This window comes from Thalassophryne amazonica, chromosome 7, assembly GCF_902500255.1.
Source record: "Thalassophryne amazonica chromosome 7, fThaAma1.1, whole genome shotgun sequence".
Lineage (NCBI taxonomy): Eukaryota > Metazoa > Chordata > Actinopteri > Batrachoidiformes > Batrachoididae > Thalassophryne > Thalassophryne amazonica.
The window spans coordinates 18,539,362-18,559,151 of NC_047109.1; the positions used below are offsets into that span (position 1 = coordinate 18,539,362).

The 19,790-nt window shown below is 45.0% G+C and overlaps 1 protein-coding gene across 2 annotated transcripts in view; it reads right to left on the reverse strand.

Moving 5' to 3' along the window:
- Positions 1-19,790, reverse strand: part of LOC117513689 (DENN domain-containing protein 4B-like) — a 110,837-nt gene that overhangs the window by 21,723 nt on the left and 69,324 nt on the right. For both annotated transcript variants that reach the window (XM_034173930.1, XM_034173929.1), the window contains exons 12-19: positions 17,472-17,687; positions 13,242-13,387; positions 12,970-13,103; positions 11,168-11,282; positions 10,761-10,967; positions 6,212-6,340; positions 5,774-5,918; positions 5,404-5,559 (exon numbers count right to left, since the gene is read on the reverse strand). In XM_034173930.1, the coding sequence (XP_034029821.1) occupies positions 5,404-5,559; positions 5,774-5,918; positions 6,212-6,340; positions 10,761-10,967; positions 11,168-11,282; positions 12,970-13,103; positions 13,242-13,387; positions 17,472-17,687 (1,248 nt within the window). The remainder of the gene's footprint in view (positions 1-5,403; positions 5,560-5,773; positions 5,919-6,211; positions 6,341-10,760; positions 10,968-11,167; positions 11,283-12,969; positions 13,104-13,241; positions 13,388-17,471; positions 17,688-19,790) is intronic.

Genomic DNA, 19,790 nt, shown 5'->3' on the forward strand with positions numbered 1-19,790 from the left:
TATACTTTACTTTGCATTTGTGTCGCTTTGCGTTGGTCATTAGACTGAGACTTTCCTGTACTGTGGTTCATATTTCTGTCCGAACCCGATGCTGTTACTGTCTTTACTTCTATTCTAAACAAACACCCAGGGAACAGGAAGAATTGATCTTAGATCCTGTATTTAACCTCCTAAGACCCGGAGGTTCTCATGAAACAAAACTTAGTTTATGGTCTCGACAACCAAAAATGTCATGTCCACATATGTGGATGCCAGGCCCTAGGAGGTTAAATTTTTTAAATGAACAAAAGCAAAGTTACATCATTTGAAGGAGACACAGCACAGAGTGGAAATTAAGTTTCTTAATCTGACCTGTTGGCTTTGTTTCTTTCAGATTAAAATAAATAAATAAATAATCACAGATTGACAAAAATGTATCCATATAAGACGCGTGGAGGTATTTTAATTCCTTATCGTAGAGTTGCGTGTGAATAACTGCAGTGTTTTTAAATAAGTCCCTGTGTGTTTGCTACAGGTGTGATTCTCAGCCATCAACATGCAGAAAATAAATCACTCATTTTAAGACCTGAAAGTCTTTTCTGTAATTATTTTATTAGTCACAACGGCCCCAGCGTTCACTATAGCTATCCATCGTGTCTTCAGCATCATGCTCACAACAAAAATAAAAAAGTATGTTAAATAACACTGTTGTGAATGCTGATGTTATCATCAGCAGTCGAAGATGGCAGAAATGCTTCCACAGCGCCACCAGTGGCTATTGTCTAAAATGCATCGGAGTGTTGTCTGTTGGTACTTTATTCTCTTTGCTTAGTGACAGTGTCGTTTATGTGGTAGGAGGGGAAATTTTTCAAGTTGAGACTGTGGCCTGTTTCAGCAGAAGTACCCATAAAAAGTGTAGAGGACACGTTTTGCAAATTTAGTTCTCGTTACTACACTGGATAACAGTAAACTTGAGGGTACCCCACTGACTGTTTCTGCAATGTCAAATATTCCGTGTTTGCTACCTTCAAACCATGTGGAACTTACTTCACAAACCCAAAACTAATTTTAGGAATCTTATATATATTACTTTGGAATCCATGAATCCCAACAGTCAAAATGTCAACCCTAGTGAGGTCTTTAGTTTGGGTCTCATTAACATAAGGTCACTGTCATCAAAATTACTGTGAATAAATGATCTAGTTCTGGAACACCACTTAGATATGATGGATTTATGTGAAACCTGGCTGAAACCTATCGTTGTCCTCCCCTTAAATGTAGCCTGCCCACTGGCGGACACACTGAGTCACGTACTTGGCAATACAAAGCAAAGTGGAGGTGTTGTTTGAATTCATAAATCTGGGTTTAGGTCACTGGCTCTTGGTGGTCTAAAATATAGCTTGTTTGAAACTTTGACTCTCTGCTCTGCCCAGGATATTACGTATAGCCAGGGTCAGAAGAATAAAAATCAAACATGTTGTTTTGTCACTGTATATAGGCCCCCGGGGCCATATTCTGAATTTTTAGATTAATTTGGTGAGTTTATCTCTAATTTGGCAACCCGTGCAGATAACATTGTGATTGTTGGTGTCGTCAACATTCATATAAATAAAGCTTCTGACCTCCATCTGCAAATCATTCATGGATATTATAGATGCATTAGGATTCCAGCAATGCATTCAGGGCTCGACTCACATTAGTGGAAATACCCTAGAGTTAGTCCTTGTTCATGGCATCGTGGTGTTACATCTTTGCAAAGTCAAAACAAACACCAATGTTCAGGCACCAAGGAGACAAAAAGGTAGTTGCCAAAACACGGTGATTTAATCATCCAAAAGTGACCCAAACATCCAAACACATGATGAGCAGGGACAGGAATACAAAAGAGTCTAAACAAAAATACAGGGTGGTGATCAAACAGAATGTACAAGGGAAAAACAAAACGGAGACAAAAACACGAGATACTTGCGGAATGCGACAACAACAGGTGAGACCAACATTAACACGTAAGGGCAACGTTAAACAACTGGTGGGGACATAAAGAAAAAGGTGAGGCTTAAATGCAAATGAAATGATGAACAACAAGTGCATGGAATCACGGAGGAAAGGAACAACAGACACAAGATTAAAAAAAGGAACACAAGGAGACTGAAAACTAAACAGATGTCTGAAGGTACATAGAAAATAAAACATAATAGTAACAGAACGCAAGAGAACGACTCAAAGAACTAAAATACAACTCCAAGTATAAAATGCAACAACCATAGAACTTAAGTGCAAATGTACAACAGCAAAAAACTGACACAAGAAAACTAAAGCCCTGGTCCCACTGAATAATGAAGGATGAATAATGAACCACATAGCATGTTTTTTTTTTTGGTATGACTCCAGTTATTCAACAATCGTGGGAGAATAGTGGCTCTGAGAGGCTCTTAGAGGCAAAATATTTGGTTAATCAGGCTCATCTTTGAACGTGGCACTAATTTCAAGAAGTTCAAAATTTGAGCAACAACAGCGTGGGGCAGTATGTGTACGAGGTACTACGAGGACAAGGATTTTAGAAGTATGTTTGTGATGAGGACAAGACTGTTAAAAGCCCATTATCTGAGAACCTGGAGGCTACGAGGACAGGACAGGCTATTTTGGCTCCGCCCTCTTGTGCACTACAATTCCACCTGCTTTGTGCGTCAGACACTGTATAAAAAACAATTACTTTGTAGCGGATTCATCATTTTCTGTCAGAGCTCAGATCTTGAAAACACCTCTAATCGCTTCTGGAATCACAGTGGACGTTTCATCTGGGCCCTTTTTTCTGCTCTCTGTCTTGTGCACTGAGGTGGAGAACATTATTTGTAATGTTTTAATAGCTTGGTAAAACAGGTGCATGTTCATTCCTTCTTTATAAGCAGCTGTAAAAGTATGTTTATGATAGATTTAACATCTTGTTATAATGGATCAGATGAGACGCGTTCTGTGCTTGCTGACACAATGACTCGCACCCAAGATGAGTATTTATGCAGAATGCCAGCTTGCAAAAGAGCGATTTTGGAGACATTAATGGATGAACACAAAGTTAAAAGTTGGATCATGTGTCAAAATGAATGTAAGCCGCGGAAGAAATAAAGCCAGTGAGAAGAAGCACAGAGGCGACTGTCCAGGAACCCGTGGTTCGGTTCTAGGTGGTCTGGCTATGGATGCGTTTTGTGTTGTGGTTTTTTCTTTTGGGGGGGGGGGGGGGGGGGGGGGGTGGATGTGATCCACACAGTTGTGGGTGTATATAATTAAAGCAGCCACCTCATTGTGGTGTCTTTTTTTGTGGTCACAGAGAGCTGGGTGAACACACAGAACTGCTGCATTTAATGACTCTGGAACACAGGTGGTGAACTGCAGCCTGGCGCACAGATGCACACACCAGCCGGACTGCGCAGGATTGTCTTTTTTTGGACTGCGTTTAAAAAATGTGACAACACCTTGAATGGATGCTGTGAATTGAAAACCCACACTCTAAAGGGAAAAAGTGTGGGAGGGCTGGAGGTTTGGACCAAACCCATGCCTAAACGTGCACCAATGCCATGTTATCATGGCGCTACATGGATCATATGTGGTGGCGACATGAGCCACTCAAGGCTGGACAGGGCTCAAATGACACATCGGTCGTGGCTCACTAGAGGCTGATACCTGGTACATGGGAGGTACAGAGAGGCACCTTAGTAGTGCATACGTGACAGCTTAAAACATGGATCATTCTTCAAATAATGGCTGACCCACCCATGCGTGGCTCATTATTCGTGACTTATTATTCGGTGGGACTGAGGCTTAAAACTAAACATGGAGGCAATGAAAACACAAACAACAAGAACTAAACCATAATCAAAAACTAAATCAAAGAACACACGCAGTGAAGAAACAAGGAAGTCAAACGTCAATAAAGCACAACATGAAAAACCTAAGAACACATGATGAAACCAAATGTGCAAAACACCCAGACAAGATACACTCGATACAGGGGAAACATAAGGACAACACAGACAGCACAACAATCACACAAACAGAGCGGAGAGAGACCCAGGACGAGCCAGAGGACAAACCACAGGAGGGACCCACTGGGATGAGAGACAGCAGAGTTCACACAATGAAAACCAAAGGGGTGGGGCAGCAGACAATGACACATAAACCACATACACAGAAAAAGACAGAGGATTGAGTACAAACCCACAGACAAAAGGCACAGACAGGGTCAACTAACACACACACTCACAACACGCTGGCGTAAATATTGACATTGTGTCTCTTGCATCAGAGGTCTCAAATCACTCACTTATTAAATTTACAGTCTCATTGCCTTTTCCACTGTAACAAGAAACTGTAAACTTATTTATCATCACGGCAACACATCAACCCCTCAACTGCAACTGAATGTGGAGCCAGACTGCCTGATATCTTAGCATCACTTCTGGAACTTGACCAAGCAGTGGACAGTCTTGTGGGCAGTTTAAACTCAGCGCTCACAGTGGACATGATCGCTGCACCTACATTAACACCATGCCCCCCCAAAACACACTCGCCAAAACACACTCGTGGTTCAATGATTATTTACGTGGCCTCAAGCATAAGTCTGGAGGTCTAGAATGGAAATGGTGTAGTTCAAAACTAAACGTATTCCACTTCGTGCACTACTGGCTACTCGTCTGATTTGAAAACAAGAACAAAAATAAGAACAATTCGATGTTCCTATTCAACACGGTGGCAACATTTATTCAAGGACAACCACCTGTAAAGTCGCTCTCCATTTACTGCTCAAGATTTCTTAGATTACTTTGAAAACAAAATAGATGGCACTACATGATGTGGGTGCCATTACTGACACATCACTGAGATTTACAGAATTTGATATTACTGGATGTACTGACAAACTTGTAACCTCTGCTAAATGAACAACATGTCTATGCTAACAAAACTGGTTAAGGACCTGCGGCCCACTCTTGGGCCGACTTTACTGGAAATTATTAATCTCTCATTAACCTCTGGATCTGTTCCTAAATATTTTAAATCCACCACGATGAAACCATTACTTAATCTAATCTTGACTCCAGTCTAATGAAAAATTATAGGCCGATATCAAATCTATCATTTTGTTATAAAATCCTTGGAAAAAGTGGTTTCACAGAAGCTCGCGGACCACCTTATTGAGAATAATCTCTTTGAGCCACTGCTGTCTGCATTTAGCAAATATCATTCCACAGAGACAGCTCTCACTAAAGTGGTGAATGATCTTCTGCTTGCAGTGGACTCGGACACCACCAATGTTTTGTTACCATGAGATTTTTGCACTGGGTTTGATATGGTGGATCATAGTATTCTACTTGACAGGCTCCAGAATCATTTTGGGATTACTGGGAGTGTCCTTGCACGTGTGACTCTTACTGTCTGAAGAAGCCTTCATGCTGTTCAGACTGTTGCTCTTCACCAGCAGGCCCGTCAGAGAATCGTGGCTCGAGCTTTCACTCAAACCGCTCCAGCTGGACTGGCGAATCAGCGTTGAGCAGGGGCGGGGCATCTGATCGTGGTCATGGGTGATCTCTGTGACAGCAAGAATGAAACTATACATCACCACGGAAACAGTAAAGATCATCCTCCACGAGCAGATGGCTTCCGTCTTCATCAGCACTTATATTTATTTTATGGTCATAAAGATGGAAATACAGAGAACAGATTTTTAATATACTTTCATTATTAACAGCCTTTCTAACAATGCCTGAAGTGCTTTCAATTAAATTACTGAAGATTTTCTGACCTCCCCGTGACCCCACAGAGCCACTCTTCTGGCGTCGTTTGATTGGCTGTCTGAACTGGGCCACAGCCAATAGGACGTTCCGCAGCTTGGTCCATCGCACACACCCGCCCTGATTGGTGGACGGCCACTTCGTCTCCAGAACAGCCTGAGGAAGAAAAACGTCTGATTAAAATGAAGAAAATATATCTGAAAGTGTCCTTGTGGTTCCACATCACTCTTTCACCTGCCCATCTGTTCTTCCCTCTTTCAACAATCTCAGTCACTTGCCATCTAATCATTCATCTATCTATCCATCCATCCATCCATCTATCCACTTCTCCATCCTTTCCTGTGTCATTCACACTTTCATTATCCATCTGTCCATCACAGCATGCAAGAGGATCAACTTCTCACTGGGGTGCAGGTCCCCACTCTAAGTGTGTGTGTGTTTTTTAAGACCTTGTTGTAGTATCCGTAGGTGATGGTATTTGGTGTGATTCCTGCCTTCTTCATCTCCAGCATTACTCGCACAGCGAGGACCGGTTGACCGTACTGACTGCACATCTGCATCAGGATCCGGTAACACACCTGAGAACAGACACACACACACACGCACGCACGCACGCACACACACACACACACTTACTTTAACATCATGGGAATGTGTGTTGGCAGGCAGGAGGATTCCCTGCAGATCCGTGAATATCAGCATTTGCATGACTCTGGAGTCCAGCTGTAATCGGGAGATTGAGACGAGTGACCCGCGTAACACGTAAGAGGACATCGTAGCAAACGACTGGCTGAAATCTAACTATGCTGACCAATACGAATGCACCTTATCAAGCACAGAAATATGCTGCACGGGTTGATTGTATCAATCACTGTCATGGTGGATATTCAGAGATATGCAGGAAACTGTTAGACCCGGGTTACAGGCCCCATCCATGATTTTCTTTGGATGGGATCATGTTTGGATAAATATGCACTATGAAAAATGTTTCTCCTCAACAGGTGAGTTCAACGATGGGCCCCACTTGGAGAGAGAGGAAGGAGTTTATCAGTGATGTCATCTGCCGCGGCTATCATTTGGAACAAAGCCGTGCATCTCTTGGCTCATCTTTGCACTTGAATGGCTATGTTTCTAACGTCAAGCAAACCAATCCAGTCAAAGATTCAAGCTTCTCTACTCGATTGGCTAATCGATCAGTGCTTTAACCCTCTGTGGTCCTCAAACAGCGCCCCAGCGCATCATATTTCTATTAATAAACCAGAAATGGAATGTCACAGAGACTTTGTTCGACTGCTTCCTGTTGGAGTTTCTGTGACTGAAGAATTTTATTCAAATGGTAGGTGAAAGTGGGGCAAGTTGAGCCATCACCTCCCAGCCACTTCAGTGGTGCCATCTATAGATGACCAGGAACATCACTCCAAACCCATTCCTTTTGTTTCCTAGATAGAAACAGAAAGTAATAGTAAAGAGAGAAATTTTTTAGCCATAAAAGTAAAAGTGTGCTTCTTCCATATGCAGCTACAGTGCCCTCCAAAAGTACTGGAACACTTGGTATTTCATGCTGTCATGTTTTGGCCCTAGTCCAGCACTGTGTCATGTTTTGTCCCGTCTTAGTCTGCTTCCCTCTGTTTGTTCTTCTGTCCGTCCCTGATGGTTGATGTTCTGTTTTTACCACTTTAGTCATTGGTTGTACTCTATTATACTTTAACCACAAAGTGAGTTCTGTTCTAGTTTAGTCTCTGTCTTTTTATATTCTCCTTGTTCTTTCATTCTGTTTTACATTAATCTTTGGTGGTTATCTGTTGTACTTCAGTCACATGGTGAGTTCTGTTCTAGTTTAGACCCAACCTTTTATTTTCTGTATCTTTATTTCTTAGGTGTTTTGGGATTTGTCTCATCACTGGTGGCTCTGAGGAGTGTTACTGCCTCGTTTCTGTTGCTGCTGTTTTATCTGACACGCCCCCGTCTCTCCACTCTGGTCTCCTGTCTCACCTTTGTCTCATCTGGCCATGCCTTCTTCCCTGCATCTGTTTCACATCACACCCTGATTACCCTCTGTATTTAAGCCCCGTGTGATTCGTTGTCCTTTGCTAGTTCATTGTGCGTTTGCCCTCGTTCCAAGCCATCCTTGTTGTGGCATAGTTCTGCCTGTGAACCTGCTTCTCCGTGACTGAACCTCTCTTGTTTTTTGACCTCGTTTTTGCCGCCTCCTGTGTACCTGTTTCTCCGTGCTGGAACTCCACTTGTTTTTTGACCATGCCTCCGCCTCACATTTGTCTGTACTGCCACCTGTTTGATTGTCATCCTGTGCATTGACATCACCCTGTTTTTGATAAAGCCTCTGACTAAGCCCATATCTGAGTCATGAGTCTGCATGTGTGCCCACCCGCCTGCCGTGCCATGCCACCTCAGTTCTTGACACACACATTTTAATTTGTTTCTGCCATTTCAAATACAAAAAATAAACATTTCTGAAATTATCTCCCTTATACACAAACTCAAAGCAAATCTCTACAACTTGATATAAATTAATTAAAAATATAAAAGCCAAGATGATGGGTTGCATAAGTAATGGAACATTTTGGTATAATACCTGTAAATAATCAGTTTTACTCGCATTTTTCTTCAGACAAGTCAAGGGATGGATACATGAACATTTCCAAGTCACCGAATATGTCTTAGACTTTATTTACATCAGTTATGAAGAAATACAAACAGTATGACACTCTATGGTAATTCTGTGGGGAGTAGACAGTTCTCAAAAACTGAGTGACTGTGCAAGAAGGAGAAGAGTGAGGAAAGCCACCAAGACACCCAGACAACCCAGAAGGAGTTATAAGCTTCTGCAGCTGTGACTGGAGACGTGCACAGTGTAAGTTTTCAATTTGTATCACCAGTTATACAGCTTCATGATGAAGTGGTATAGAGGAGGATTTTCTTTAACTAAAACATTAAATCTAGGCTTGCATCTCAGATGTACTGTAGCTGAACTTTCACGTCATCTTTTTCAGAAAATCTTCAGACTTGGGTAAGTTGAGCGGGACCTTACAGACCAACATGTTTATGATGAAACAAACTGGGAAAATGCTGTTATGATATTGTTCCTCATCACCAAGAGTAACACATGTGACATCTTGCCAAATGTGCTGACAAATCACAATTTGTGCATTACATTGGTCGGGTTGATGTACTCAATGGAGAGGATTTCAAGTTCAGTAAAAAAATCTTCCTGTAAAAAGTTAATGGAAACGTTCCCGCTGTTAACTCAGTGTTTGTTCCAAATCCAAAGGATGAAGCTGGTGTCACAGACCAAACAGTCCCCCACCTAAAAATCGGTCCGCCCTGCATCCACTGCACATGCATCATTTCGGCGCTCAGTGGATCGTCTGAGACAGAGTCTCTTCACCAAAGAGATCAAATGGATTAATGTGATTATTAACCATCAAATGACAAGGTAAAACCTCTTAAATCATTCTAAAGTCAGTTTTAAGCAGAAACAAGGTGAAACGAGGTGACGTTTGAAATGACTGATGCGCAGTGAATTCAACAGCTAGCAGCCCGTGTAGCTGCGGCGCTCTGATCACTTCCTCTGTCTTTTATGATGAAATAATGCTGAATTTATGTGGAAATGATTGTTGTACAAAAGCTTCAGATATCAGTCGCTGAGAGAGATTATGACTGGAGTGCAGTTTGAAGCAGAAACGAGGTGATAATCAATGAACCACGGCTGATGACGCATGCGCAGCGAAGGCAGGATGGACTGATTTTTAGGGGGGGACTGTTCGGTTGGCAACACCTGCTTGATATGTAAACTGCCAGAGCCTAAGAACCCTGGCAGTTCTCCCCATTGTTCTGGCCAGCTTATGTTCAACTGTGACTTGTCAGTGTGGCAGCTGAACTGACTTGATTTCTGACATCTTCCAGTTCAATATCCAAATGATAAAGCTGGCACTGATGCGCAAGATATTGTGTCTTTGTTGCCACAATCTGACTGTTGCCATTTCTGGGTGTATTTGGGACATTTGTGTTTAATTGTGACTTGAAACTGAGACAGCTGAATTCAGTTGACTTTTCTTATCACAGTTGACAATCTTGACTTTTCTATTTGTTTATAACTGTTTACTATAACCACGAGCACAATTAATCATGTCATTCAGTGCTGTAGTTACAACATTAAATTAATTTTCTTTTTCGGGCAGAACAATGGTTTTGCATTTCAGCTATTTTTATGAGGGGCAATGATCAACTTACCCCAGAGGTTGGATCAATTTACCCATCAGGTGGGGTGAGTTGAGCCATTTGACAATTTTTTCAAAGGTCACAGTGACTTTCAATTTGGGGACAGAAAGCTAGAACTACCTTCAAATGCTTTCCAAGGATTAAATGTGAAGGTAAGATATTCATGTCTGCAAGATCATTCAGTCCTAACATTTCTCTATCAAAAACTGGCTCAACTTTCCCCGCCTCCCCTAAGAATTTATTTGGAAAAAGAAGACATTCAGTAAACTCTGGGAATTTATTTTAACAAATATGTTGTTTTGCAATAAACTAGGTCTCTGCTGTGCAGCCCCCAGTGCATAGTGCTGATGCACTGCATAGCACATATTTTAGTTTTAGATATTTATTTTACATTTTTCTGAAAACGTTTTCATATATTACACTACTTTTGTGGTCGAAAGACTTTGGTAAATGCATTTGTAACACCAAAACACATGAACAAAAATGTATTTTCATTAAAGATTTGAAGAATTTCTACAAAAACATTTCATATATTCAGCTTCAGAGCTACATTATTTTTAAACAGTGTTCTATAAAACAATATTTCTCTCATTCAGAAATCTGAGATTAACATTTTGATATGTAACACAAGGCCATTATAGTGTATGCAAGTACCTTAAAAGTGGAATTACTGAAGTTTTTCTGTGGCTCAGACTGAAGGCAATCACAACCACAAGCAAAGAGAGAAAGAAAACTGCTCTGACCTCGCTTGTGGCTCACCTCATCAGGCAGCACAACCTTGCGGTTTTCCATGTGTTTGAGGACATCGTATGCTGTGTGAAGGGTGCGGACCTTGGCGATCTCCGCCCGTACGAAGGTCGGCAGATAGATGAACCACAAACCGTAGCAGTGACCCAGCAGACACTTCGACCACATCTCTGGCACTGCAGAATACTTCTGAGCTCGCTTTTGGGCCAGCTTAATTTCCTGCAGCGAAGATCAGAAAAATGAGATGCTCTTGTTCACACAGCTCACAAACAATCTGTGGCTCCTGAATATTAGATGAGCCATGAAATATTGATTCTGATCATGTAATAAAAATGGCACAGTTTCTGCTCCTCCATTCAGGAACTACAATACTGGGCCAGGACGGCAATATATTAATGATGAAGCACAGGATGACCGACCTGTTTGGTGCGTCTGGGGGCGGGGCTGCTGGGGGCGCTGCCTTTGGCTGGGACAGGCAGCTTGTCCTGGGGTTGGTCAAAGAGCTCCATTCTGAGGACAGGGAAGGTTTCGTAGCTGTACACATCGAGGGGAAACAGCAAACTGTCAACAAACCTTGGAAGTGAAAACTTTTGCTTGTTTTTTGAGGAGCATGTTCATGTTCCACTCTGCATCCTCATCAACAGTTTTTCAGTAAGTGGACTTCTCATCCTGGGAACCACCTGCAGACCCAGATGCACTTTAAATTCCTGCATCACGGTCAGTGACGGTTCTACACTGAATTACAAAACAAAACATCCATGAATTGCAGACCTGAATAAACCTGCCCTCACATACTAAATGTCTGTCATTAGACACTTTATCAATCTGTCTTTCAGAGAGGAACAATTAGATCTTTTATTAAGGTGCATATTTGTCTCAATATTTAGCTACACTTTGAGCATGATGTTTGTAAGTATTAGTCTAAATGTGTAAATACTTAGCATTAACTAATCTGCAAAAGTTTTAGGTTTGACAGAAGCTTGATATTGTAGTGTTTGTCTTCTCCCCAATTTCTGCTCTTCATCTGTGGTTCAAAAGAAAATCTAAACTGAAATGTCACTAGCATTCCCATGCTAATAGAATCAAATGTGATTCTTTTTCTCCATTAAATAAACCAGTTAATTATAAAGATAAGCCTCATTTTAAATTTCATTATTATTATTATTATTTTGTCAGTGTACACAACAAAAACAGTTGCCAGCTGCTGGAAAATTATTGTAAAAACACACACTCTTGCAGGCACTCAAAAAAGGGTCAGATTCAGTCACTTCAGCTAGTAATGTGAACACAGCATAAGTTCTAAACCATCCTTACAAACAGGCAGGCTCTCCTTTCTGCAAATGCTGTTCCACAAGTGGGCAGTTTGTCCTCTCCAGTGACATTCAAACCCGTTCTCACACCCTGTCTGTTTGCTTTCAAAGGCTGCCTGCCTTGTTTGAGAAATGCGGCACAGAGTTGTGGTTCTGCGCTGCATCCTAAGTGGACGGAGCCAAAGCGGCAGGCCATTTCACACAATTCAGAAAAACGTGCACGAATTATTGGCCTGTATTTGTAATATTATGAATGAGATGTGCGTTATTTGGAATAAAGTCGAAGTGTCACTGACTTTAGCCCATGAACCACGCCCCTCCCCTTGTCCCATTTAGAGAAACCCAGAGGTGACTGTCCCTCATGCGCCCCTCCCCTTCTTTCACCTTCTGACTGCTTCTGTGTGCTCTGATAGCGAGCAGGGATGCCTGCAGCTGTCTGCAGGGGGCGCCAATTTCCAATTCTACACACTGACAAGAAACCCATTTTGCGGTGGAGATGATTTTGTTTTTTTAAGTGGTCATGCCCACAGTGCTACCCCCTCATAAATGCCATGGCCCACACTGCCCATATCAAAAACCGCCACTGGTCATGGTTTAGGTTTTTACATGTGCAGCAGATCAAATGAAGACTACGTGATGCAAGACCATTCTCAGACTGCCATATTAAAGCAACAACCACCACCACCATTGTGTTCACAAAGAACTCATTCACTGAATCACAACGAGCAACACAGCTGACATAAGAAATCCAAAAGACACATCATGAAAGTTAAAAAAAAAAACATTCTTCTTTTCGAGGATGAGGATATCTGCACGCTGTAAGTTAAAAAAAGAAATGAAGTTTACCTCATTTGGATTTCAGAGTCACAGGTGCACACAGCCACTCACTGTAAGACCGAGCTGACATGTACCTGTACTGGGCGGGGCACTCGGACCCGTCATCTTCCTGAGGTTCTTCAGGGGGCATGATGAAGACAGTGTGTTCTCCACAGTGACTCTCTTCCAGATCAACCAGCCTCACCTCCTCGGGCTTCTCTACATCTACCTGGAAGAGGGTCAGTGATTCAGTCCAACAGTGTTTTAACTATCATTTCTTTCTACAACAAATCAAAACACTGATTTAACTGACACTTCCTGCAGACCAAATGTTAATTTAGTGGTAAAGGAGGTGTTTAGCTCTGACCTTCTGTACGCACTCATCAAAGAACTCGAGGCAGGCGTGGCCATCGCTGACAAAAGAGCATTCCTCAATGAACTGTGTGAACATCTGAGTCCTGGTCAGCTGATTGTAGAACTTCTGTTGTGTACGGTCACGAGACTTCAGGAAGCCTGAAGAAAGAGAAAGGAGTCAGAGGTCAAGAGGCCAAAGGAGTAAAGGGCGCAAGAGGCCAAATCAGTCAGGGCGCCAATAGGGTCTCAAGAAGCCAGGGTGCCAACAGAGTATCAAGAAGCCAAAGGAGTCAGGGCGCCAAGACGCCAAAGGACTCGGGGCACCAACAGGGTGTCAAGAAGCCAAAGAAGTTGGGGCGCCAAGAAGCCAAAGGAGTCGGGGCGCCAAGAAGCCAAAGGAGTCAGGTGTCGAGAGTTCAAACGAGTCAGGACACAAGAAGCCAAAGCTGTCAGGGCACCAATAGGGTGTCAAGAAGCCAAAGAAGTCGGGGCGCCAAGAAGCCAAAGAAGTCGGGGCGCCAAGAAGCCAAAGGAGTCGGGGCGCCAAGAAGCCAAAGGAGTCGGGGCGCCAAGAAGCCAAAGGAGTCGGGGGCGCCAAGAAGCCAAAGGAGTCGGGGGCGCCAAGAAGCCAAAGGAGTCGGGGGCGCCAAGAAGCCAAAGGAGTCGGGGGCGCCAAGAAGCCAAATGAGTCAGGTGTCGAGAGTTCAAACGAGTCAGGACACAAGAAGCCAAAGCTGTCAGGGCACCAATAGGGTGTCAAGAAGCCAAAGGAGTCAGGGTGCAAGAAGCCAAAGAAGTCGGGGCGCCAAGAAGCCAAAGGAGTCGGGGGCGCCAAGAAGCCAAAGGAGTCGGGGGCGCCAAGAAGCCAAAGGACTCGGGGCACCAATAGGGTGTCAAGAAGCCAAAGGAGTCAGGGTGCCAGAAGCCAAAGAAGTCGGGGGCGCCAAGAAGCCAAAGGAGTCGGGGGCGCCAAGAAGCCAAAGGAGTCGGGGGCGCCAAGAAGCCAAAGGAGTCGGGGGCGCCAAGAAGCCAAAGGACTCGGGGGCACCAAGAGGCCAAAGGAGTCAGGACACAAGAAGACAAACGAGTCAGGTGTCGAGAGTTCAAACGAGTCAGGACACAAGAAGCCAAAGCTGTCAGGGCACCAATAGGGTGTCAAGAAGCCAAAAGAGTCAGGGTGCAAGAAGCCAAAGGAGTCGGGGCGCCAAGAAGCCAAAGGACTCGGGGCACCAATAGGGTGTCAAGAAGCCAAAGGAGTCAGGGTGCCAGAAGCCAAAGAAGTCGGGGGCGCCAAGAAGCCAAAGGACTCGGGGGCGCCAAGAAGCCAAAGGAGTCGGGGGCGCCAAGAAGCCAAAGGAGTCGGGGGCGCCAAGAAGCCAAAGGACTCGGGGGCGCCAAGAGGCCAAAGGAGTCAGGACACAAGAAGACAAACGAGTCAGGTGTCGAGAGTTCAAACGAGTCAGGACACAAGAAGCCAAAGCTGTCAGGGCACCAATAGGGTGTCAAGAAGCCAAAAGAGTCAGGGTGCAAGAAGCCAAAGGGATCAGGGCGCCAAGAGTTCAAATGGGTCAGGGCGCCAAGAGGCCAAAGGAGTCAGCATGCCAAGAGGCCAAAGGAGTCGGGGCGCCAAGAGGCCAAAGGAGTCGGGGCGCCAAGAGGCCAAAGGAGTCGGGGCGCCAAGAGGCCAAAGGAGTCGGGGCGCCAAGAGGCCAAAGGAGTCGGGGCGCCAAGAGGCCAAAGGAGTCGGGGCGCCAAGAGGCCAAAGGAGTCGGGGCGCCAAGAGGCCAAAGGAGTCTGGGGCGCCAAGAGGCCAAAGGAGTCTGGGGCGCCAAGAAGCCAAAGGAGTCTGGGGCGCCAAGATGCCAAAGGAGTCGGGGGCGCCAAGAAGCCAAAGGAGTCGGGGGCGCCAAGAAGCCAAAGGAGTCGGGGGCGCCAAGAGGCCAAAGGAGTCAGGACACAAGAAGCCAAAGCTGTCAGGGCACCAATAGGGTGTCAAGAAGCCAAAAGAGTCAGGGTGTCAAGAAGCCAAAGGGATCAGGGCGCCAAGAGTTCAAATGGGTCAGGGCGCCAAGAGTTCAAATGGGTCAGGACACCAAGAGTTCAAATGGGTCAGCATGCCAAGAGGCCAAAAGAGTCGGGGGCGCCAAGAAGCCAAAGGAGTCGGGGGCGCCAAGAAGCCAAAGGAGTCAGGGGCGCCAAGAAGCCAAAGGAGTCGGGGGCGCCAAGAAGCCAAAGGAGTCGGGGCACAAGAAGCCAAATGAGTCAGGTGTCGAGAGTTCAAACGAGTCAGGACACAAGAAGCCAAAGCTGTCAGGGCACCAATAGGGTGTCAAGAAGCCAAAAGAGTCAGGGTGCAAGAAGCCAAAGGAGTCGGGGCGCCAAGAAGCCAAAGGACTCGGGGCACCAATAGGGTGTCAAGAAGCCAAAGGAGTCAGGGTGCCAGAAGCCAAAGAAGTCGGGGGCGCCAAGAAGCCAAAGGACTCGGGGCACCAATAGGGTGTCAAGAAGCCAAAGGAGTCAGGGTGCCAGAAGCCAAAGAAGTCAGGGGCGCCAAGAAGCCAAAGGAGTCGGGGGCGCCAAGAAGCCAAAGGAGTCGGGGGCGCCAAGAGGCCAAAGGAGTCAGGACACAAGAAGACAAACGAGTCAGGTGTCGAGAGTTCAAACGAGTCAGGACACAAGAAGCCAAAGCTGTCAGGGCACCAATAGGGTGTCAAGAAGCCAAAAGAGTCAGGGTGCAAGAAGCCAAAGGGATCAGGGCGCCAAGAGGCCAAAGGAGTCAGGGCGCCAAGAGGCCAAAGGAGTCAGGGCGCCAAGAGGCCAAAGGAGTCGGGGCGCCAAGAGGCCAAAGGAGTCGGGGCGCCAAGAAGCCAAAGGAGTCGGGGCGCCAAGAAGCCAAAGGAGTCGGGGCGCCAAGAAGCCAAAGGAGTCGGGGCGCCAAGAAGCCAAAGGAGTCTGGGGCGCCAAGAAGCCAAAGGAGTCGGGGCGCCAAGAAGCCAAAGGAGTCAGGGGCGCCAAGAAGCCAAAGGAGTCGGGGGCGCCAAGAAGCCAAAAGAGTCGGGGGCGCCAAGAAGCCAAAGGAGTCGGGGGCGCCAAGAAGCCAAAGCAGTCGGGGGCGCCAAGAAGCCAAAGCAGTCGGGGGCGCCAAGAGGCCAAAGGAGTCAGGACACAAGAAGCCAAAGCTGTCAGGGCACCAATAGGGTGTCAAGAAGCCAAAAGAGTCAGGGTGTCAAGAAGCCAAAGGGATCAGGGCGCCAAGAGTTCAAATGGGTCAGGGCGCCAAGAGTTCAAATGGGTCAGGACACCAAGAGTTCAAATGGGTCAGGACACCAAGAGTTCAAATGGGTCAGCATGCCAAGAGGCCAAAGGAGTCGGGGGCGCCAAGAAGCCAAAGGAGTCGGGGGCGCCAAGAAGCCAAAGGAGTCGGGGGCGCCAAGAAGCCAGGGCACAAGAAGCCAAAGGAGTCAGGTGTCGAGAGTTCAAACGAGTCAGGACACAAGAATCCAAAGCTGTCAGGGCACCAATAAGGTGTCAAGAAGCCAAAAGAGTCAGGGTGCAAGAAGCCAAAGGGATCAGGGCGCCAAGAGTTCAAATGGGTCAGGGCGCCAAGAGTTCAAATGGGTCAGGACACCAAGAGTTCAAATGGGTCAGGACACCAAGAGTTCAAATGGGTCAGCATGCCAAGAGGCCAAAAGAGTCGGGGGCGCCAAGAAGCCAAAGGAGTCGGGGGCGCCAAGAAGCCAAAGGACTCAGGTGCCAAGAGGCCAAAGGAGTCAGGGCACAAGAAGCCAAAGGAGTCAGGTGTCGAGAGTTCAAACGAGTCAGGACACAAGAATCCAAAGCTGTCAGGGCACCAATAAGGTGTCAAGAAGCCAAAAGAGTCAGGGTGCAAGAAGCCAAAGGGATCAGGGCGCCAAGAGTTCAAATGTGTCAGCGTGCCAAGAGGCCAAAGGAGTCAGCGTGCCAAGAGGCCAAAGGAGTCAAGAGACAAAAGAGAGAAGGCAGTAGGCAAAAAAAGAGGCAGTAAGAGGTGAAGGAGAGGAGGCAAGATGTGGAGGAGCAGTCAGGTTGACGTTCTGCTTTTTGGTTATAGTTTTACTGCTTCAAATTAACTATCACAAGAAAACCAACATGGTGTGTGTGTGTGTGTGTGTGTGTGTGTGTGTGTGTGTGTGTGTGTGTGTGTGTGTGTGTGTGTGTGTGTGTGTGTGTGTGTGTGAGTGTATGTATGCGCCACAGTGCGCACCCTGCAGGTGGAACAGTGAGCTGCAGTCGGTAGCAGTGTCGGATGGCGCCTGGGTGATTGGCAGCAGGAAGGCTCTGTAGCCTCGCAGCAGACAACTCATGAAGCGGAGGAACGCCTCCTGGATCTCCAGCTCCAGCTGCTTCTGTCGTCTGTAAATCTGATCGTAGTCTGTCAGCAGAAACTCCAGTGTTGCCTCCTCATGGCCGGGAGTACAAACTGCAGGAAAGAGCACAAAGGAGGAGGAGGGAAGAGAGTTTTCAGTGATCTCACCTCGTTCACCGTAAAGAGCACCGTGAGCGAGACGGTGAACAGTTCAGTGTGCGTCATCAACATCTAAATACCAGCCCCAAACTACTGGAAAAATCATTCACATTTCAAAATGAACAGCACACTGAGAATGGGCAAAGAAAAAAAACTCTGATAATCAGCAAGGTCCCAAAGGTCACCACAGGCCCCCAGCAGGGTCCAGGGGCAACGCCCCTGGTGGGGGCCGACAGCTTTTGAACATTTTAGAAGCATTTCTGGGCCACTAGAGAGACCTAATTTCATGAACTTCCATTTTATATTTTTTGGATGTTGGGGTATGTGGAAAATTGTCTGTAATAAACGAATCTGTCCATGTAGACCTTCTTTCAGAGACACCTGCCTTGTGCTGTAGCATATGTACCTACTATAAATTCCATTGCATTGGACAGATGTCACTGAACATGCCAAAACTATTCTTCAAGTGTCTTTCCTTAACTTGCAATGAGTTCTGAAATATACTGAAATGCCATGCAAGTATGTGTAAATCATTTAAAGAGATTAAAACCTATCAAAACGACATTTGTGGTATAAAACAGTGACTTTATTAATTAATTACATGTAAAATATATGCTCTTATTTATTTCCCCTTAATAAATTCTGAAATCACACCACGTGAATTTGCAGCCCGACTTACGTCAGTCAGCAGGAAAATCCCACAGGCACATACAGCATAGTATCATTAAAAAGCACACATCTGTGCACCAGCTGTAGTGCAGTCTATGAAATTCACTAAGATAAAAAATAAAATTGATGCAGGCCGATTTCAGCATGCAGGCAAAATATATTTTGTCATTTTTAAATGGTTTATCTATTAAAGAGTAAAACCTGAAGGAAATCAATCTTAAGGCCTCAAAGAAGTTTCTGCAGGAAGTATTTTAGCCATAAAGTCAAATGAGAGGCGGAAGTGATGGGTTTTTAAATACTTGAAAAACACTGGACTCATGGAGAGGATTTAGTGCTGCAATAACGGACTGATGCAGAAAGTGGCAGTAATGTAACAATAAGGATGCTGGCTGCCGTTATACAGCACAAAAGAAAAAGAAGGGTTCATTTGTTTTGTTGATCTCCACACAGTCACATTTTCAGAAAAAGCATGTTTTGTGTCAAAATAAAGCCATAAAATACACACACACACATTATATATATGAGTTAGCGCTTTTATATGACAAAACAAACAGAACAGAAACAAATTTTGACAAAAATCCATATACAAACACTGCACTTCAGTTTGTGCAGTCTAAATAACTGCGCCACATTAAAAAATTTCAGTGATTGTAAACATTTTAATTGCATGAATAGAATTAATGGACGCACACCTGACTGGTGCAAGTGCTATGGGCTTTGGGGCTCGTTGTGCCTCTTCCGCGTTTTTCTGGTCCCAGGCAGATTAGTCCGTTTAATACTGATTTGATGACGTTTCTTTGTCTTGCAGTGTTTTTCCAAGGTTTTGTTGATGAAATCCAAACATAGCGTGCAGAGGGCTTTACCGGGAAGCTCAACCTTGCGGACTAATTCTATGAGTCTTGCCTTTGTCCACGTCCAACTCCCGCTCCAAACATGTCCAATTAAATCTTTTTTTTTAATACCACTATCGATGTCTTTAACGTGGTCTTCGTCCTCTCTCTCTGTAATTTTGGCCATGTTACAGACGCAGCTCAACGGACCAAAACTTGTAGAAACTCAAAATGTCCATGTCTGGGTACTTTCATTTACTTTAGATATGACAGAGATTCTGATTGACTGAAAGTTCGCTGTTGTAGAAAAAGTAACCAATGACATTGCGCGTTGTAGCGTGCAGTTTCAGCAACGCTATTATGGTTCCCATTCATATGTGGAAAGATTCAACTCGCACGGATGACCTGCGATGACTCTGAAATCCGTGGGTCCGTGGAAAATTCTCATCCCGGAACTAGGACACACATTGAAACATTCATATTCACATTTCACAAAATCATTTTAACATTTCTCTAATAAATGTTTTCGTCTTTTTTTTTTTTTTTTTTTTTTTTAAGA